Source organism: Neopsephotus bourkii, unplaced genomic scaffold (genome assembly GCF_033783945.1).
Source record: "Neopsephotus bourkii isolate Nb327-2 ecotype Australia unplaced genomic scaffold, CSIRO-AGI_Nbou_v1 NB_753, whole genome shotgun sequence".
Lineage (NCBI taxonomy): Eukaryota > Metazoa > Chordata > Aves > Psittaciformes > Psittacidae > Neopsephotus > Neopsephotus bourkii.
The window spans coordinates 2,589,425-2,609,201 of NW_026901251.1; the positions used below are offsets into that span (position 1 = coordinate 2,589,425).

Below are 19,777 nucleotides of genomic sequence, written 5' to 3' on the forward strand. Positions count from 1 at the left end.
TCTCTTGCAGAAAGCTCTGCGCTCTCTCTCTCCCTCTTTCTCTCTCTCCCCTTCTCTCTCTCTCGTACATTTTCTTGCTGTTGCTAATTCATGGTGATCAAATGATGTACGACAAAATAAATTGTAAAGAGTGACTGCTCCGAGTTGGGAACCAGAAGGTTTTTGGTGGTTTGTTTTTTTTTGTGGTTTTTTTTTTTTATTTATTTCTTTTCTCTCTCTTTTTTTTTTTTTTTTTCGAAAGGAGCGAGCAAACCTTTAAAAAGGAAGGACAATTGATTTTTTTGGGGGGGAGCTTAAGTGAACCTTTACTTTGGCAGCTGGTTGTGGAGCAGGTAAGTTTCTGGCCTTGTGTCTAACCGTCTCTGTGCATTTTCTCGTGTCTCCTGATTTGTTTGTTGTTGGGGGAGAGGAAAGGGGGTGCCTGTGTGTGCGGGTGTGTGTGCTGGAAGTGGGGGGGCGGGGAAGGGGGGCAGTTGTGTAACGAACGCGTTTGCAGAATAAACTCCGATTGCAAGAAATGGGTAAAACGAGGAAGAAAGAAGGGGAGGGAGAAAGAGGAGGAGTGTGTGTGTATATCTCTGTGTGTGTGCATGTATGTATGTGTGTGTGTGTGTGTGTGTGTGTGCGGTGGGGAGGGGGGGATTGACCGGGTCCACTTAAAGGGAGAGGCTCCGGGAGGTTTCTGTAGCCGGCGGCGGGGCGCGGAGCGGGGCTGAGCGGCGGCGGGGCAGGGGAAGCGGCTGGAGGGAGCCCCTCGCTGTGCCGATAAATGGGGCGAGGCGGGGGTGAAGGGAAGCAGAGGAAGCCCAGCGCTGCTAAGGAGCGACTGAGCGCGTTGCAATGGCAGGAGCAGGTCTCGGCGGGATCCCGCTGAGGAGGAGGAGGAGGAGGAAGAACAGCGGCGGCGGCGCTGCGCGGGATGCGGCCAGCGCGGGTCGGTGGCTGCGCAGACCCCGCAGGTGCGGCCACAGCTCGGGGCCGCCTTGCTGACCCCCCTTTCCGGGACGGGCACGGGGTCGGGGGTCGCGGAGGGGCCCGGTCGCTCCAAGGGGCCGCTGGGCAGGGCCCTGCTCCCCGCCCGCCTCCGCGTCCTTCCCCCAACTTGAACTTCACGTAGTTACCGGAGTTACAGCAGCGGCGCCGTCTGCTGCGAGGAGAAGCGAGCCGGGCAGGACAGTGGCGGGCAGCCCCTTCCGGGCCAGGGGCTGCAGCTCCCCCTCCACCCCCCACTTGCCCCAGTGTACGAATTACTGCAAAGCCCCGCTGTGGGAGTGGGGCTCAACTCCGGGACCTGGCAGCGCCGGGGCCCCCTCCACGGGAACGCAGCCCTCCGGCCCCGGCAAGGAAACGGGTCCCGGCTGCGCTGAGTTGGCAAAGCGGGCGGCGGGGGCCGGGGACTGGCGGCGGGGCTGCTTGCTGCCTTCCCAGCAGAGTTTCAGTCACTTGGTAGTTTCTCATGGCATCGCGGAGTTTGGGGGGCTAATTTTGTGTGTGTTTGATTGCTTGGGCGCTTGGTGGGGTGGAGGGTTTTTTTGGTGGCGGGGTAGAAGTGGCTCAGATTCGAGAACGTCCCCGGCTTCCTTGCTCCTCCCCTGGAGAGCAGCCCGGTTTGCACCGAGGAGGGAGGAGAAAGGGGTGGTGTGTGTATGGGGGGGAGGGTGGCAAAAAATAAATCTTCAGCCCTCCCAAGTTGCGGCCCCTCCGGGCGAGCCCGTCCGTGCCCGGGGCGGGGGGCGGCTCGGCGGGCGGAGAGGAGCCCGTCCCCGGCTGCATCCCCCCGCCACCCGTGCGCGCACGGCAGGATGCGCCCTCCGGGCCTCTAAAGCTCTTGTGTTTATTATTGTGTCGTCCCGTGTGTCCCCCAACCCTGCTCTCCTCCCCACCCCTCTGCCCAGGTTGGAGGAGGGTTTAAAAGGCAGGTGTGCCGGAGGCCGCTCGCCATGTCCAGATCCGGTGACAGGACCTCCACCTTCGACCCCAGCCACAGCGACAACCTGCTGCACGGCCTCAACCTGCTGTGGAGGAAGCAGCTCTTCTGCGACGTGACCCTGACGGCCCAGGGCCAGCAGTTCCACTGCCACAAGGCCGTGCTGGCCTCCTGCTCCCAGTACTTCCGATCCCTCTTCTCCAGCGGCGGTGGGAGCGGCGGGCACCCCCACGCCCTGGGGCTAGGGCCCGGCGCCCAGGACGGGCTCGGGGGACCGCCGAAGGAGCCGCCGCCGCCGCAGCAGCCGCAGGAGGAGCCTGGCACCCCATCCTCCTCCCCCGAGGACAAGCTGCTGGCCAGCCCGCGGGCCATCAACAACCTGGTGCTGCAGGGCTGCTCGTCCATCGGGCTGCGTCTGGTGCTGGAGTACCTGTACACGGCCAACGTGACCCTCTCGCTGGACACGGTGGAGGAGGTGCTGTCGGTGAGCAAGATCCTGCACATCCCGCAGGTCACCAAGCTGTGCGTGCAGTTCCTCAACGACCAGATCTCGGTGCAGAACTACAAGCAGGTGTGCAAGATCGCCGCCCTGCACGGCCTGGAGGAAACCAAAAAGCTGGCCAACAAGTACTTGGTGGAGGACGTGCTGCTGCTCAACTTCGAGGAGATGCGCGCCCTGCTTGACTCGCTGCCCCCCCCCGTCGAGTCGGAGCTGGCGCTCTTTCAGATGTCCGTGCTCTGGCTGGAGCACGACCGGGAGACCCGCATGCAGTACGCCCCGGACCTCATGAAGCGCCTCCGCTTCGCCCTAATCCCGGCTCCTGAGCTGGTGGAGCGGGTCCAGTCGGTGGATTTCATGCGCACCGACCCCGTGTGCCAGAAGCTGCTGCTGGACGCCATGAATTACCATCTGATGCCCTTCAGGCAGCACTGCCGGCAGAGCCTGGCCAGCAGGTGAGGGGGGCGCCGGGGAAAACTGGGGGGGGGTGTGGTGGCTTCCCTCACGAACGCCCCTCGGCGGCTTCTGGCCGCGGGAGGGTGCGGGGGCCCCCGCGGGACCGGGCCGGTGGCTGGCAGGGACCGCGCGGGGGGCGGGCCGGGCGCCTCCGGTGGGGCGGGGGGCGGCGCGGAGGCTGCGACCGGGCCGGGCAGCGGCTGAAGGGCGGTGGCGGGGTCGAGCCACCCGTCCCCGCTGCCGCCAAACTTTTCGTCGCTTCCCCTCGGCCCGGCGGGGCCGCTGCGGCCGGGGGGTGGCTGTCGGCGGCCCTGTGGAGCGGGGGGAGAGCCGGCGAGGGCAGGGGCCGGCAGAGCGGCGCCGGGTAGCGGCGAGGGGCGGGAGGCCTCCTGGGAGGTGGCAGTGCCCGCCCCGCTCCCCGGCCTCCCGGCGCGCCTGCGGCGGGGGCAGCGCCCTCAGCCATCGTGCCCGGCCCGTGGGGCTGGTGTGAATGTGAGGTGTCACCGTGCGTGGGGGAACCTGTTGTGGCGTTTGTTGTAGGCCACGTTTATTTACTGTATTTCCCCCCACAGTTACTCCTTAACAAGGAGTTGCATCCTCAGGGCATTTTAAACTGTAATATGCGAGTCCCAAGTCTAATTAATTATATTCATCAGTAACTCCGTTATCTGTGCACATCCCGATGTTTGGTGTTCGGACAATACGTCCATATTGTGCATGGAAACATGACTTTGTAGCCGTCACGTCTGTGACATATCAGTTATTTTCATTTAATAAGGTAATGAATCATGGTGTCAAAGATTGACAATATGAGGTTGGTGTTAGGAAGTGAAAGCACAGCATGTAGTTTAATGAGCAGTAAATATACCCAAAATGAAGGGGTTATTTATTTTTCTCCTTTTAAAATATGCTTATACTTCATTTCATTCAATGAATAGAAAGATAATACCATTTTCCATTCGTATTATAAAGTGGCACAGTAACGCAGAAATCAAAGCCCACTTTGTATTATTCAGCTTTTTAACTAATAGGTGGATATTATTAATGACTTAACAGCAGCTAGAAAAACTAGGATGTTATTAAATATGTTAGATAATATGCTCTGTTAGCATTAATGCAGAGGATTCTTTATATCTTCATATAATTGGTACCCTGATGCTTTAACTTTGGAAATGCCTTCTTTCATTATCACTGGCTAGCTCGCTCTGTTAGTGTTTTGTTGTGCTTATCACCTTGCTGTCTAACCAGTTCTCACTCAAAACCTTACAGTAAGAAATGAATACCAGCATTTTGCAGTGCAAACTGTTTTTGAACTGCCACTGTTGTAGCTGGTGCATACCCTTTGCATTTCAATATTCAAAACTGTTGACTTTCAAAAATGCAAAACCCACCACTTCCTCCCTGGTCGAGGTGCTGCATTCGAGGCAGAGGAATGCCGGGGCTTGTGTCCTGGTGGATTGCTGAGATACCAGCCGGCTTGGTTCAGTGAAGATACCTTCCAGCTTCAGTGGTCCATGTCATTTGAAGGATATGTAGTGGTGTTCTGACCACTGAATGCTTACAAGTGTCATGGATGCTGTGAGAATCTGATACTCCTGGTGCTGGGAGCTGGCTTCCCCTGTAAGTGGGAGTGTACACAAAAGGTTCCACTTTATGTAGACCTAGTTTAGATTCTTAAGTTTTGCTTACTTAATGACTTACAGGGGACTTCAAATACCACAAATGCTATGGGCTTTATTTGTAATGGGTCTGCACATATGTGCAGACAGTGGTATTTCAGAGACCCTTAACCATAGTTAAGGTTCACCTCAACTTTAATGTATGTTTAAGGACAGCGTCGTAACTAGTTTCTCTTGATTGGGTTCTTTGGTGGTGGTGAAATCAGAGCAAAACCGTTTGGATTTCTCGTATGTATGAGGAGGCATTAGAACTTATTCAAAATACTAAAATGTTGAAGAGAGATGCTGAAATGCTCTGTGATACAGGATGCAATTGTATATTTTCACTTTTGGTCATGGATAATATTCCTGGGAATTCATAAAGGTCACAAAGGCCCATCTTTGAATCTTAATCACTTCAAGATTTCATCAGGCTGCCTAAATGTTCAGATGCCTTCTTAAACATGAATAAAGAATCATACGTAAGACTAGAGATTTGCAGACATGTCCTTCTTGTTACTCATAGTTTCTCTAAAGTTGTAATTTGAACAGGTTGACATTCATTCAGTAAAATTTTATTTTAAGGAACAAAATCTTCAAAGAATTCTTTAAGTTACTGATTTGCAGGAGGAAATCTTTAACAGCAAGAACTTTAAAACTTTGATTACCTCTTGTGAGCAGCAGTGACCTTGGTAATTTGGAATTTAAAGTTTAATGAAAGGTCATTCATAAAATATTCACATGTCTGTAGGAAGAGATTAACTGTTCCTCTTGTGCAGCATAATACATACTGTACAGTTTGGTGTGAGTTGGTGAGAAATAGAAGCAGCACAGTGGTGTAGCCACCTGCTTACTGTGTGTTGAAGAAATTAGGAGTGTCACGCTCAGAACCAGCTGATACCTTTTCTGCATTTTCAAAACAACATATGTTTTATTGTAATATACTACTTAAAAAACACAAATGTGTACACATGCATAGGTACATACCTGTTTCTGCACTGTCACTTTGGAGTACTTTGGAACTGAGGCCACTTACATTTCTTAAACAAAACAAGTACAATGGGAAGCTTGAAATCTAACTGTGAAGTTAACACTGGTTATTTCTTTAAACTTATTCTTTATGTGGTAAATCCCACGTACTTGCTTTTCTGACAAACACAAGTTTTTACTGTTGTCAGGGCTGGAGGAAAGCAATTTTGGATCATAAGAACTAGCCTGTGTGGTGTGAGCAGGGTCACTTAGAAAGTTTGTGCTACAAATACAAAGCCTGCAGTGCAAGTGATGCTGGGGGGCTAGTAGTTACCTGGATTGTCTTTTGTGCCTCAGTGAAAAACACTGTTTACCTGCAGGGAGAGAAAATTTATTTTTCCTTGAAATTTCCTGAGAGAAGGTAACGCCTGAATGCCCTCAATCTGTAAAATTGTGTTTCAACGTACACCAACTAGACAATCGTAGTTTAAGAAGTTGAGGAATGACGCTCCTGACTTGTGAACCTTGGCGTGAACACCAAGGTTCAGGACTTCACCACAGCAGGTGTGTGTTTTGGCTCTGATCTGGCATTTGATCAGGTGCTCAACTCTAAGCTAAGTTAGTAATTCTGTTAACTCTGTGACAGTCACCTGCAGCAGGGCCTCAGCACACAGTCTGCTGTCACTGACTGACTCTTGAGTCATAGTCAGTTTTGACATCAGTAGGAAAAATCCCAATTGATTTCACCACCCATTGTGGTGACCCTGAGTGTTAGGCTTAAATGATGTTTGTCTGTCCCTGAGAGACATAGGTACATCTGTGCTGTGTCACATTGTCTGTAGTTCTGGGACTAAAATGCATTTAGATAGAGGAATGCTCTCCTTCCCATTATTTATTTGACTGTCTGGACTTCACTGGAGTATTGAGTTGACTAAAATGTCTCTGTGCTTTATTTTGTAATATAATATATTTTATATAATACACAGTATGTGTTTTCAATTTTTAAAAAGTTCTGGGTTACAGCATTACCATGTTGCTGGAAAGAATGTCACTTTCAAAAATGAGTGAGCTAGTGAGAATTACTGTTGCTCCCATGTTTACTTGCAACAATGAAAATGGTTAAAAACACATCACCTCTGTGAAATGCCTAGCTTTTTACTTTAATTTTGCTTGTGCTCATGCACAGTATAGTTGTAGACAGAGAAAGGAGCATTATAGAAAAATACTTCAGTTACAGCGCTTATTGTTAAATGACTTACCTAAATATTGTTGCCTCTTTGTAGAACATTGCTGTGATTTTATGGTTTCACTTGCCTGTAACTACTTAGAATGAACTGTGTTCCAGACAGATAACGAGAAGGAAGGTAGTGTAGGAGGAATCATCCCTTTGTGGCCTGGGAGTTTGTTGGGTGCAGGACATACACAGCTCATCTCATTTGGGCTGTTCAGCTGCTTCCAGGATTTGCAGGCATAGCTGCATCAGGTACCTGAAGGCAGAGGGGAATGAAGAAAGTAAAGCTGGGAGAGAGAGGAAGATGCAGAAAAAGAAAGGACTTGAGATACCCCAGGGGAGAAACAGGACACAAGTAGGGGAAGCAAGGCAATACAAATGAGGGGAAAGGGGAGAGTAGGACAGTTTTAAAGGGAGAAAAGTGAAAGAATAGGATAAAAGACAGGAAAGGAGACAAGGAAAACAAAAAAGACCCTGGCAGATAAAAAGAAGAAAGGGAACGAAACAAAAGGGAAAAAACCCCTAATTCTTAGCAGAAACAGCATCTGTTGTCAATAACAGATGAGTATTTCGGTGTCTGGAAAAGCTGTTTCAGATGTGGGGGAAGAAAAATGGACAGGGAACAACCAGCTGATGGAGATGGGAAAGGTCACAGGCAGGAAATATGGAATTAAAAAGAAGAGAAAGGAGGAAAATAAGAAGAGGTAATTAGGCTAAGCCTGACCATGTTGTTTTCTGGGTTCAGTGAAGTCCAAGCATGTTCAGATCCAGCTGTTTTTCTATAGTTCTTGCTCCCTAGACTACTAGACTTTGGGGAGATTAGATGAGATTCTGGTCCTGATAAAGGTAACTGTAGAGATTTTTATTTTAATCCAGTTTCAGTGGGGAGAGAATGTCATCCACACTGCTTGGTGTTAGGTATGTTAGTGAAAGTGGCAGCAAGTTAAACAATGATAGGTGATGAAGATGATATGCCAGTTTTCACTCAGTAGGAAGGTGGTAAATGTTGAAGAAGGAAAATGTAAACTGCTAAATAGCATCAAACATGAGCATTTATGTGGAAGACTTCTGTACCCAGTCTGGTTTACTTTCTGCAAAGGAGATTAAAAATTTGAAGAAACTGGTTACATCCCTTGGTAATTAAATAGTTTCCTTCTTGAACACACTATTTTGTCTACAAACCTCACAGACTGTAGTTCAATTTGACCTAATTTTCTACTGAAATTTTTGTAATATCTCAGTAGGACATGTTTGATGGCTGTATAAGGATTTGCATGGGTTTTTTCACTGAAATACATTGTTGTGTGTTCTGGTAACAGCCACCTGCCTGTCCCTTTGTGACCCTGACACCAATATTTGGAGTTTCAGCTAATATTCATACTCAGGGTTAATTGGAAGTGAGAAATATTTCAGACCCCAAATTGACATCTGAAATAAACATACTTTGAAATATATCTTAATTATTAACATTTGCATTGTGGTGTAGATGAAGTGAATATAAGGCTGTGGTTTTATTTTAGATCAGGTCTGACATGTCTGAATTAATATGTGGAAACTGTACCTGTGTCAGGACTCTCTCAGATGAGCTGCAGAAGGGAGACCGACACAGTAGAGGCTGTGGGGAAATGAACCACAGACTTGTAGTCAGTTTAATCCTAGTTAGTCTCAGCTACTTGCCTTGTTTGCCTTGTGTGCCTTGTGTGCCTACCTGAGCTTCACCTCCGCCTGTCCCTTCTCTTGAATCCTCTGCTGCTATGGCCTCTGCCGCTCCAGTGCCCCTTTCTGCCAGGCTCCCTACCTCACACTCCAATGCTGACTGCTCTGGATCTCTTGTCTCTCCAGATCCATGCTGAAGATGGCTCGGCTGTGCTGCTCCTTAGCTTTCTGACACTCTGCCCCTTTTAGCACTTGAAGCAGCTTCAAGTATATGCACCTCCAAACTCGTTTTCCAAGAAGGAAAATCTTTCACAGAATTTCAAGCCTCTTTGTTCTATAGGGAAAATTAAGTTAAAATAAACAAAAAAAAATTACCAAGCCACTCAAACTAAGGGCAGAGTGCCTGTGAAAATGGGAATTTCATTCTCTAGTGCTGTACTTTAGCAAAAATGCCCATTTCCACCACCTGCAACTGGCTGTGCAGCTCATTTACAAATCCTGCTGGTCCCTAAAAGAACAGGGCTTTCTCCCATGAGACATGCCTGTGCTAGTCTTGCCCGTGCTTTGCTAGTGCAATTCAGGACTTTCCTGTCAGAGAGCATAGGTCACACAGGTGGTGCGCTTTGTGGCCTGGTGTCACTTTAGTTTTTTCCCTGTAGCAGAAGAATATGGAGGTTCTAGGTCTGCAACTGCTGAGCGGTAAATGGAACAGAGCTGCGATGGTATGATTGTTTGGATTTGTACTTGAAAGTATAGCGAGCCTTGGAGGCAAGGGGAGTGAGGAAAGCAAACATAGAACACAGAATCAGCAGAAAGTAGTTTGCCGGGAAAAAAAAAGCTTTGGTTCTGTTAAGCTCACATTATGGAAAAAATCCTAATAATCTGTAAAAACACCTTTTTTTCTTTTCAGACAGCTCCATGTTTTAAAAATCAGAGCAGCTTTCTAAATCAGGCTGAAGTTTGTTATTACCCTTTGCACAACATGTCCTGAAAAGAATGAGCAGGGAAGTTAATAGGAATTCTGAGTGAAAGTTTTGAGCTAGATTCCACTGCTCCATGAACATCTCTGGTGTTGATTTTGTTGAAGCAGATCCTGAGTGGTATTGCAGGTTTACCAAAGGACCACCTAAAGAAATTAAAGAATATCATGAGTTGAAATTCATTAGTTGATACTTCCTGGCATCATTTCTAATATTTGCTGCCTCCCTGAAATATTCTTTAAGGATCGTCATGCCTAGTACTTAGTCGACACTTCTTGCCATGTTCTTGGAAAGCAGACAATAAACTTCGAGCAAGTATTATCAGCTGCCAAGTTCAATGGAAACAGACGGTTTGCAGTGAAGCTGGAAGTAAATAGAAGTTGGTGCCACAGTTGATTCTTCCTGCCTTCCCCTGACTGCTGCCTCCCTTCAGACAAAAAGCCCCAACCAAACAGTGGAAAAGGTAACTCAGTCATAAGCAGAAATTTGCGTTTCTTCCCCTTGGCTTCCTGAGGAGGAGCCTCAGCTGGGGAGAGCACAGCCTCTGATGCAGAGAGCTCCTGCCATCGTGGACATCTGATACAGAATCAGACAAAAAAAAAAAAAAAAGGACCTTACTGACTTCTCACAGTCTGAATATCAAAAAAGAAGAGTTGATTGAAGCTTCCTAAGGGAAAAAAGAGGATTTGACTACCCTGAAGCATTCTATAAACATTTCAATTTTACCACCTCTCTTGAAAACAGCAACAAAAAAACAGGCAAAAAAGGAGGTAGGGAAGGGAAAGCAAATTGCAAAAGTAGAAAAAAAAAAAAAACAAAACGTAAAATAGCTTTGATATTTTCCTTAGTTTTATTTTTGAAAGTATTCAGGATCAAGGAAATTTCTTTAAGGTTTTTCAGAACTTCCAACAATATGGAAAATCAGTTGTTTGCATAGTTTTGCCAGTAAGATTGGTGACACATGAGGGTTTGTGACTTCTTTACCAGTATAAGCTTTGCTAGTAACATTCATTTTATTCATATCCCTTAGAATGCTTCAGATAGTCACTGTGTGGCTAGTAAGGATATCTTTAGCATTCAGATCTCAGTGGCTGTAGCGGCTTGTGTTCAAATGATCTATTTGTATAGATATTATCACTATACAAGTACTATTCATGATCTCACGTAGGCAACACGTGTATTAAAGTCTGTCTCAAGGTAGGGAACAACAGTTTTGTGTACCAATACAGCAACCTTGGCAAGATTCTGTATGGGAAAGCTACTGAGCATTTTTTCTGGGGAATTGTACCAGTCTCCTGTCAACAGGAAGAATAAGCTGGAAATACAGGGAGACAGAGATGAGAGGGACATTCATGTGTGTTCCTCCCAGAGGAACGCTGATGGTAAATGCCACTCTTCCAGGGTACTTGCCCACCCCTAAGCTACCTATTAGTTCAGAGGCTCTTCTTGCAAAAGGAAAGGGCATTCAGTTTAAAAATCTTTCCGCTAAAAAAATAACTGCAACTCTTCAAGTTTACTTAGGGACTGTGCTAAACTAGTAACAGCAATGGGATTGGATTCATAAAGAAAAATCAGTTTTTCCAGGTAGACTTTTAAGTTATTTTAATAGGGAGATGAGAAACTGGCAGCTGTAGAAATAGAGGAAACTTTTAACTTCTCAGGTAACTTTGCAACAGTTAAGTGTGGCATGTCAGACAAAAGATTCACTTACCCTTAGGCGTCTGCTTTTTAGATAGACAAAAAGGAAAGGTTGTTGTTGGAGCAAACAGTGAGTTTATTTTTTTTTAATGTTCATTTATTTGAAGAAGAATGTATTGAGGGAAAAAATGTTAAATCGATTCAGAGGACAAAAACAAGTCAGTGTCTGCATCAAATCATTCCCAGCTTAGTGTTTCTGTTCCTAAACTTCAGTCTGTCAGTGGTCAGAAAAATGTACTAAATGAGCAGGAGAGCAGGTGTCTCCTGGGCATCACCGAAGCCTTTCAGTGAATGTTACAGTGTGGTCTGCTGCAATGAAGACTTGTACTCAGGGCCTTCTGCTAAGCATGAGAATGAGAAAGATGAAAAGCAAAATCTCTGTGGCACTAAAATGAATTCTAAGACTGATTTTCAGGTACAGCATAAACAGAAATTCTTTTCACATTCTTTCAATTGTGCCTTGGGTGTGCCTCAGAAGAGTCAGAAAAAATCAATTAATAAAGCATCATTCATACATTCTGCGTGTTTTTGAATGTATTTTGAACCTAAGAGGTGAATAATTTCTTCATCATAATTTACAGAAGACCTCAACATGCTTTAGGTTTTGATAAAATTGAGATACTCTTTTAGGCCTGTAAGGTCTTTAAGGATACTCTTTTAGGTCTGTAAGGTGTTTAAGGCCCATAAGGAGAAGACTATTCCTGGTGGGCCAGAGGTGTAGCAGAAGCCTGATCTGCAGGACTTCTGATGGCTGTGAGAGCTCAGTTCTTCCCCTGTCAGTATTGTAGGGTTAGGAAGAGATTCTGGATGCCTATTCACCTGGAGGTTGTGGTGTTCTTTAATTCATCCTATGTGATAGCAAAACCTCACAAAATCTCTCCATCCAAAATACGTTTTACGTTGTATTTTATGGCTTTCATTAAGTTCTTGGTTAAACTGCCAGGTAATGGTATTTTCTGTCTATTAAACACGTTACTAATCATGGATATCTTTGCAGTCAACTGTGGCCAAAGTCCATTGAACTAAGCAGTTTTCATATGACACTTCTGTTGCACTGAAATGCCTATCCAGGAGCAGGGAAGGTAGTTGTCAAAGATCTCATCACATGTTCTGTGATGGCAAAACAGTTCCTTCAGTCGCAGGCAAATGGGTGCCTGCAGCATCAGTTCAAAGGTGCAGACTTCAACTAGAGTCTCCATTACATTTTTGTTGGACACAGCACTCCTTCAGGTGCCTTTTTACAAGAAAAAGGTTGCTAAGGACTGTCCCAGTTTCTGAAGATTAAATGAAGTCTTTAGTGTTAACAAACAAAAGGTCTGTAACTGAAATGCTGATTGGGAAGGTGTATTTCTCTCTTTGTGTATTACCTTGAGGTTGGTATCTAAACCTCACTGAAATATTTTGTTTCTGCTTCAGGTTAATACAGCCACTATTCCAGAGATTCTTGCTGCTTGTTTCGACATTATCACTATGTGTCAGCCTCCAGTTTCTCAATCCTTTGATGTAACCAGATTTGAGGTTGTAATTAAATGTTACCACCCACTCACTTGATCTTACTGAACCAGGGCTGGTCTTCTGCCTGGGTTTAATTGTGCCTGAATTCAGAGAGCAAATACTTGAAGTTCAATTTGGCTTTGCAGTGTTTAAGGTCAGCACTCAAGCAGGAGCAAGGCATTCCCATCTCTGTGAGGTCCTTGGTGTGAAAAGTCACCTGGCTCGGTCCGTACTCAAAGCCACAGTGACAGCACATATTAAAAGAGAATTAACATTACAGGTTTTTGGTTCTATTATATCCCTGAGAAAGGTATAGTTGGATAGTTTTTTGGGGGGGTGGGGGGAGTGGAGATTCAGTTGTTATTTTTTTGTGGGTTTTTTTTTAACTGATGACTATGATCTAAGGTGCAGTTTTTCTTTCTTATGTGTAACACTACACCAGATGCGTTAAGAACCACAGGATTGCAACTTCGTTGTTGTGTTCTTTCCGCTTCTTTGTATTTGCTAATGCAGAGAGGGAAGCCTTACTGCATTGTTTAAAAACTGTGAGAGTCTGGAGCAAACCTGTTGTTGTTGGGGCTTGTTTTCTTGCCAGCCTTAGTAGAATGAATTTCTATTAACTGCCCAGATAAGAAAAGCCCATCAGTGCAAGATTGATAGATATGCTAACAAAGAAAAACAATGTTCAAGAAGAGTATTTCCCATTCATGTGTTTCCCATTAACACAAAGTTAATGGAAAGATTGTGAAAGAGCTTTGGGTGGGAGTGGTTGTCAGGAGTACTGAGGTCTGTTACTGTCATTTCTAGTGCTTCCTTGTGAGTTGATAAACTCTCCTGGGCTCAGCGTTTTGCCCTGTGTATTCATGGTTAGTTTAGACTACAGACCCATGACCTGAGTTTTAGCCTGATGCACATCTGCAGCTAGCTTTGAAGTGAGTAGGATTTAGGTATGTTGATGGGTATTCAGCATCTGTGAAAACAAAGCTCCCTATATGAGTGCTCTGATTCCTAGGTTTGTGTGCCTGAAGGAAATGATACAAGTTTGAAAATGTTGACTTTAAAACATAGTTTGATTTCCAGTCTTGTAAGTAGACAAAATACACTTCACACCACATAAGGTACCCAGGGACTTCATTAAGGTGCATTAAGTGTTTTAAAATCTTTGCAGGACAAAAACTGCAAAGTGTGTGCAGAATAATAAAACACATGTATGTTCATCAATGAGAAATAGAGTTTTGGAATCTAGGTATAAGAAATGCTTTTTGGATAAGGTATGGATATGTTTGTCTTAGCTTTTTGCCATGACATCAGCCTGCCTGGTCATGGTTATTTTAGCCTTCCCTGACCAGGGCCCACTACTGTTAATTGAACACAACATGATCATAACAGCCTTGCTAGGGACATTGTGAACTACAGTATGTAACTGAATAGTATATTACATTGCAAAATAAGGACTATGAAAAGAGAGTGTTTCAGATACAGTGTAGAGCATTTCACATGGTAATCTTGAGTTATCCAAATAGTAAACATGTAATAATGACAGAAAGAACTTTATCTTGTTAAGGTATTACACATATTTTTAAATCCTACCTTCATCATAGTGTTCCAGTGAGTTATATTTTAATTAATATTTGGAAAAGTCTTTTGCATATGAGCAGTGATCAATTCCATGTCTTTCATATTTCAAAATGTATTTGAAGATTTTAACAGTACTGCTCAGTGCAATATGAAACACAAAAATAACGTAATAAAGAATTACGTTTCTTTTTGAAAACCTAAAATGTAGCGATTCACACCAAAACTTAAAAAGCAGAACTAGCTCCAAGAAAACACATCAGTTTGAAACATGCATATCTTTAGTCACTGTATTATCTTAACTTGGTTCACTGGAAGAGTTCTCAATACAGATTAATTAGATACTTTGAGTAAAAGAACTCTCTTCTTTGCCATGTGAGAGTTCCCTGTGCTTTTGTAGAGACTCTGCTGGCTATTAAGTTCTTACGAAACTTTCATTAAGGACTTCTAAGTGTTCATGCTACTTTCCATTTTAAACATGTAAAAACACTAAATATGTTTTAAACATTCCCATATAGCAGAGCTGCTCCTTCTCAAGAAACAGTTCTCTGATTGTTTAGCTGAAAAAGTAATGCTAAGGATAGTTGCAGCTGCCAGAGCCTGGAAACTCAGAGTCATATCTGACATTTCATTCCTCACCTTAACTATTGAGCCTTGGCCATTCATTGGTTTTTCACAGTGCTTTGGAGTTAGAAGGGAGTTTTACAGATGAAAGATGAAAATCAAAATAAACTCCTTTATCAAGTAAACCTTGCAAGGGCATTCTGAATTTTACAATACACAAGGAGTTGATTGTCATATAACATACAGCACAAGAGGGTTGGAATAAACAATTTATTCTCTATCGTTAGGAATGGCCATGCATAACTGACTTATGGCTCTGTTTTGCTCTGCCACTTGTTACATGCGCAGTCATCCCCAACTCTTACCAAAAATAGATTTATTCCTGTGTTGCATAATTTTTACCAGATTTTCTCTCATTAAAAACTTTACTGGGGAGATTGAGCATTTCAGGTTGCTGGCAATTCCTATGTAAGCTTTCCCCAGAGTTTGGTCTCTCTGAGTGGAGCCTGTGCCAACAGTGATCCTGTGGTGGCTCCTGATATCCTAGATAGATAACAGGTGCAGGTGACAATCATTGTTTGACAGTACCTAGCAGGTTCAGTGCAGAGTTCAAAGGATGGCTTGTCAGAAAGACTGAAGGATCACAGGGGCTTCCCCCAAGTCGGGAGTGAAGCAGGGGAATAGAATGAAGTGGGACAGTGTCACTGCCTCTGGGGTGTAGTTCCTGCCTCTGCAGTAAGGGGTTTATTTCTTATGCTGTCAATTCAGGACCTTCGCTGAGCCCTAAATCCATTTAAAAACAAACAAGGTTTTCTGCCAGGTAATTCCCTTGCCATCCTTGTGATAGATGTATCTGCAGTCTGTAGCTGTCTTTTGAAAAGCCATTTGAAAGGTTCTATCCTGAAGCATCATACGGCTCAAGCCTTCAGCTGCGTGTTGCTTTCCTGGAGGAGGTTCCTTTTGAGTAGTGCATGTCTACAGCACAGCCTAGTTCATTTTGCCCAAAATTCTCAAGAGGGAATGCAGTCCTGATAACAAATGTAAATCAGTGGGCCCCCAACACTCATTGTAGGTAGCAGCTGGAGCTAAGCCACTGGTGTGCCTCAATAGTAAAGCACTCACTGCCACAGTGTACCACTGAGATTGGAGCACTTGAGTGGCAGATTGAACCTACCACATGCAGTTGTGGTGGTGGGCTTTGGTTCGTGGCAGTCTACCTTTCTTGGCCAGGAATGTTTGCTGAAGACTGACATGAAGATTGCTACAGTGATGTTGTAATGGTTTGATGAACAGTGGTGTTTGCCAGGGGTGCTGTCCATCAAACACATGGTCCTCCAGTGCATTCATTTGTATCAATGCATGCTACCGAGCTACATCACCTTCCTACTTAAACAGGAACATTTTGAGCATAGACCTTTATCTCAGTGTTACCACACCCAAGCTCGCTATAACTGATGAAAGTTCAATTATATGCAAAGTGACTATTAAAGCATCAGGGCTCATCTGGGGGTCTGGGCCTCCCCTCCCCTTTTCACTTACAATTCTGCTAAATCCCTTAATGTTGCGAAGAAATCGTACATTCATCAGGTGGAGCGTTGGAGGCCAGGGTGCAGATAATCGCTTTTACTGCATATGAGACATTGCAGTCCTGTTCTTAAGAACTGCCAGGCAGATTGGGAATCACGGTCACGGTTAATAGCAGCGAATTGCCAGCTCTTGATGGGTGGGTAGTCACTCCTTTCAGTGGTTGCCCCCTGGGGGAGAAGGTAGAAAAACAGAGGGAGGGAATTAGAGTGACTTTGCACAGTTGAGCAGGTTCATGCCGCTGGATCAGTGGCAAGCATTGGCAGGGCTCCACTCTGGGGAGGCTCACAACAACATCACAGTCTCATTTTTACCAATTGGTGTTGCTATAGCCAGTGGTGCACAGGGGGAGAGCAAAGAGAAGGGGGAGAGTCAGGGAGGAGAGTGAAAGCAGGAGTCTGGACTGAATTAAACAAACAAAAGTGGTTGTAGGTAGCATTTAACCCATAACCATTAGCCCAGTGCTGCTAATTGTACTAAACTATATATCTGAAGTTCAGTGTGTGATTAAAGAGTTGGCTCACAAACTCTCTGCATAACCTTAATTTTTTCAAGGTTCTTTGAGTGTAGAATGGCTTATAATAATGATTTTGACTAATACGATTTTTGACATGCAACTTTAATGCTTAACCTTAGTACAACTCCAGAGCATTTCATGTGTATTCAGCTGTAAAGAGTGATGATTTAAAGGGATAATATAAGAAAAAGGTCGTTCTAGAATGAACCTCTAACAAATTGCATAAAGGAAGCTTATTACTCCATGAGTAGAGAGATATGCAGCTTTTCTGATCATTTTTCTGCTTGGTTCAAAAGATTGTTGAGACATGATTGGGAAAAGAAACACAAAAAATGAAATAGAAAACTGCAAGCAGTGAACATTCTTTTGATGGTGATGATTTTGTTGCCACTAAAAATACTTCTCAGTAATGTGGTTGTTCATCTTTCCTCTTGTTTTGGGTGAAGAATTCGTTCCAATAAGAAAATGCTGTTACTGGTTGGAGGATTGCCTCCTGGACCTGACCGGCTACCCAGCAATTTGGTTCAGTATTACGATGATGAAAAGAAGACGTGGAAAATACTGACAAGTAAGTGGTTTATTTTTGTACAGTTGTCTTGATGAATTTAAAAACATGGTTAATCAAATTAGACACTTTATTGATTTGTTTCTCTTCAGAGATTTGTTTATGTATCACAAGGGGCTTCACAATGGAGCAATAAATTGAGGTTGCAAAAGATGCTAATTTTATAATAGGATAGGTCTAAATTAACATTGGCTTAAAATCATTCCAGTAAGTTTTTTAAGTAAACTTGTAAGTCTTTCATACTGCAACATGAGTACATGCATATTTATGTACATATGAATGAAATCTGGTTTAGGAAAAAAGAAAAGGCAATGTTTGCAGCAGTTTTCTCTGAGTGAAATCCCTGATAAGCAGTAGTACTAGAGCACACCTTTGATTCTCTTTTGCGTTTTCATTTCCTTCTTCCATCTTTATCTGTTGTCCACAGTCATTAAAGAAAGGTTTCCTCCGCACTGCTCTGTGTCCATTGCTGACAAAACCATTGGCAGAATATATCAGCTACAATAAACAGTGCATGGAGGCTCCTATCACAAAACTCTTTCCCACCTTCTTTTAAAGGTTGATTGTGTTTTAGAGTAAGTATTTTGCCTCAAGCATCGAGATTTGGAACTTATTGTTATGTTGGTTTTGATTCCCAGTCTGACTTGGTCATGGAATCAAATCATAGCTTCTTGAGTGCAGCAGGCTGTGTGTGTATTAGTCCCCTTGTGGCTAAACTGGCTGCATTGGTCAATAAAACTAAATTTTAACTGTCAAAATTGCCCAAAGCAGTATAGATAAAATAATAAATGAGCAATTTTGATCCATAAATCAAAGCCATTCTTCTAAAACTGGACAACTGGTAAAACCTGGATTTCCTAATAGACCTGCTTTTTTTTTTTTTCCCCCAGTAAAATACATTTTACAGAGTTCTGTTCTTCATCCCTTATCCAAAGTCCTTTAATGGAATACATCAACATTAATAATATATGCACAGTTTAGGATGAAAAAGAATTGAAAAGACTTCCATGATGTACGACTTAAAAGGATGCTTTTACAAATTGCTTTCTACCATGGAAAATCTAGGATCCTTTCTGCAAGTGCTGCAGTGTAGTAACTGCTTAGGTATAGATGCCCTGGACTAATAGTTGAGGGTAGTGTATAACAATGGCAATTACAAAGTTCATATGAATTGTACATTACAGAAGTCTACAGGATCTGTACTAGGGACCATATTATGCTTCACATTTTTCAGACCAATGAGATATGATACTCATCTCTGTATGCTACTTCTAAGAAAATTCTGAAGGTGGTAAGACAGTGAAAAATCAGTGATATTACGCAAGGCAGAAGTCGTTCAGTTTTTTGAAATTTGTTGTGGCTAATCCAGTGGCTCACCAGGACAAATGGATCTCTTTCTTCAAAATCTGAACTCTCTACTGAATTACAGCAAAAACCCCACTTTATTCTGAATCTTACCTATCTGTAGATAAATCGGATTTTGTGAGAATGAAATTTACTCAGTTCTTGGTTACTTACATTATAATGCTCTCTTCAAGACTATGGGAAACTGGATCCAGAGACATGATACCTAAATATTCTGGTTAGAAGCCCATTGCTAGTATTTGAGTAACACCACTATCTATGGTGGTGTTGAGAGATGTTTCTGAATAATTTTATGTGATTTTAGGAAAAAAATGTTACCTTTTGTGTGTTACCTCTAGCAAATAGCAAGCAAAAAATCTCTCTCCATTCTGGTTAATGCATATAACCTGCGCTGAGATTAAAAAGATCTGTTATAGCCCTAGCTGATGTTCAAGCTCTTTGGGCTCAGCACTGGAAGGCCTGAAGGTCCCAGGATCTGTCTCAGTGTCAGCTGATGCAATGCTTGTCAAATACTCTGCCCTCTCGTGACACGCGTTACTCTGTTTGTACAAAACCTGGTAGAAAAGGGTGCTCTCTTGGCCTGGACTGTTGTTTGAGGAACAGAGAGGAGAATGCTTGTCTTTTCACACTGAAAAATACTAAATGTTAACAGGCATGATTTCTTAGAAAATAGTATTACTACTCACCACATATTATCAATATTTGTATCAATAATTATTTAATTAAAAATAAAAGTTTAAATAAAAGTTTTAGGTATATCCCCTGCTTTGTTTTCTAAATATAAAAGAGATGGGAAGCGGAGAGAAGTTGAGTGGAACTTTTGTGCTCTCCTTTCTGTAAAACACTGAAGGACTCTACAGCATAGGAGTGCAGAGACTTAGAGCTGTGACTGAGCAGTTTTAGGAAAGACCACAAGCTAATCACCTTCCAACATGGTGGTAGTTCAGTGCAGTCATGGTGTTGTATCAACATGCTATGACATTTACAGTGTGTGTGAATTTAAGAACATTGTTCAATCTTTATTTTTCCACGTATTTTT

At 43.7% G+C, this 19,777-nt stretch overlaps 1 protein-coding gene across 2 annotated transcripts in view; it reads left to right on the top strand.

The window, feature by feature from the left end:
* Positions 1–243: 243 nt before the first annotated feature.
* The window catches only part of KLHL14 (kelch like family member 14), a 63,073-nt gene continuing 43,539 nt past the window's right edge, over positions 244–19,777 (top strand). Inside the window, exons 1-3 of one of the 2 annotated variants that reach the window (XM_061354912.1) lie at positions 244–332; positions 1,896–2,881; positions 17,255–17,376. In XM_061354912.1, the coding sequence (XP_061210896.1) occupies positions 1,941–2,881; positions 17,255–17,376 (1,063 nt within the window). In that variant the 5' untranslated portion in view covers positions 244–332; positions 1,896–1,940. Of the gene's footprint in view, positions 333–697; positions 960–1,895; positions 2,882–17,254; positions 17,377–19,777 lie in introns of those variants that run through there. The other variant, XM_061354911.1, reaches the window with a different exon arrangement.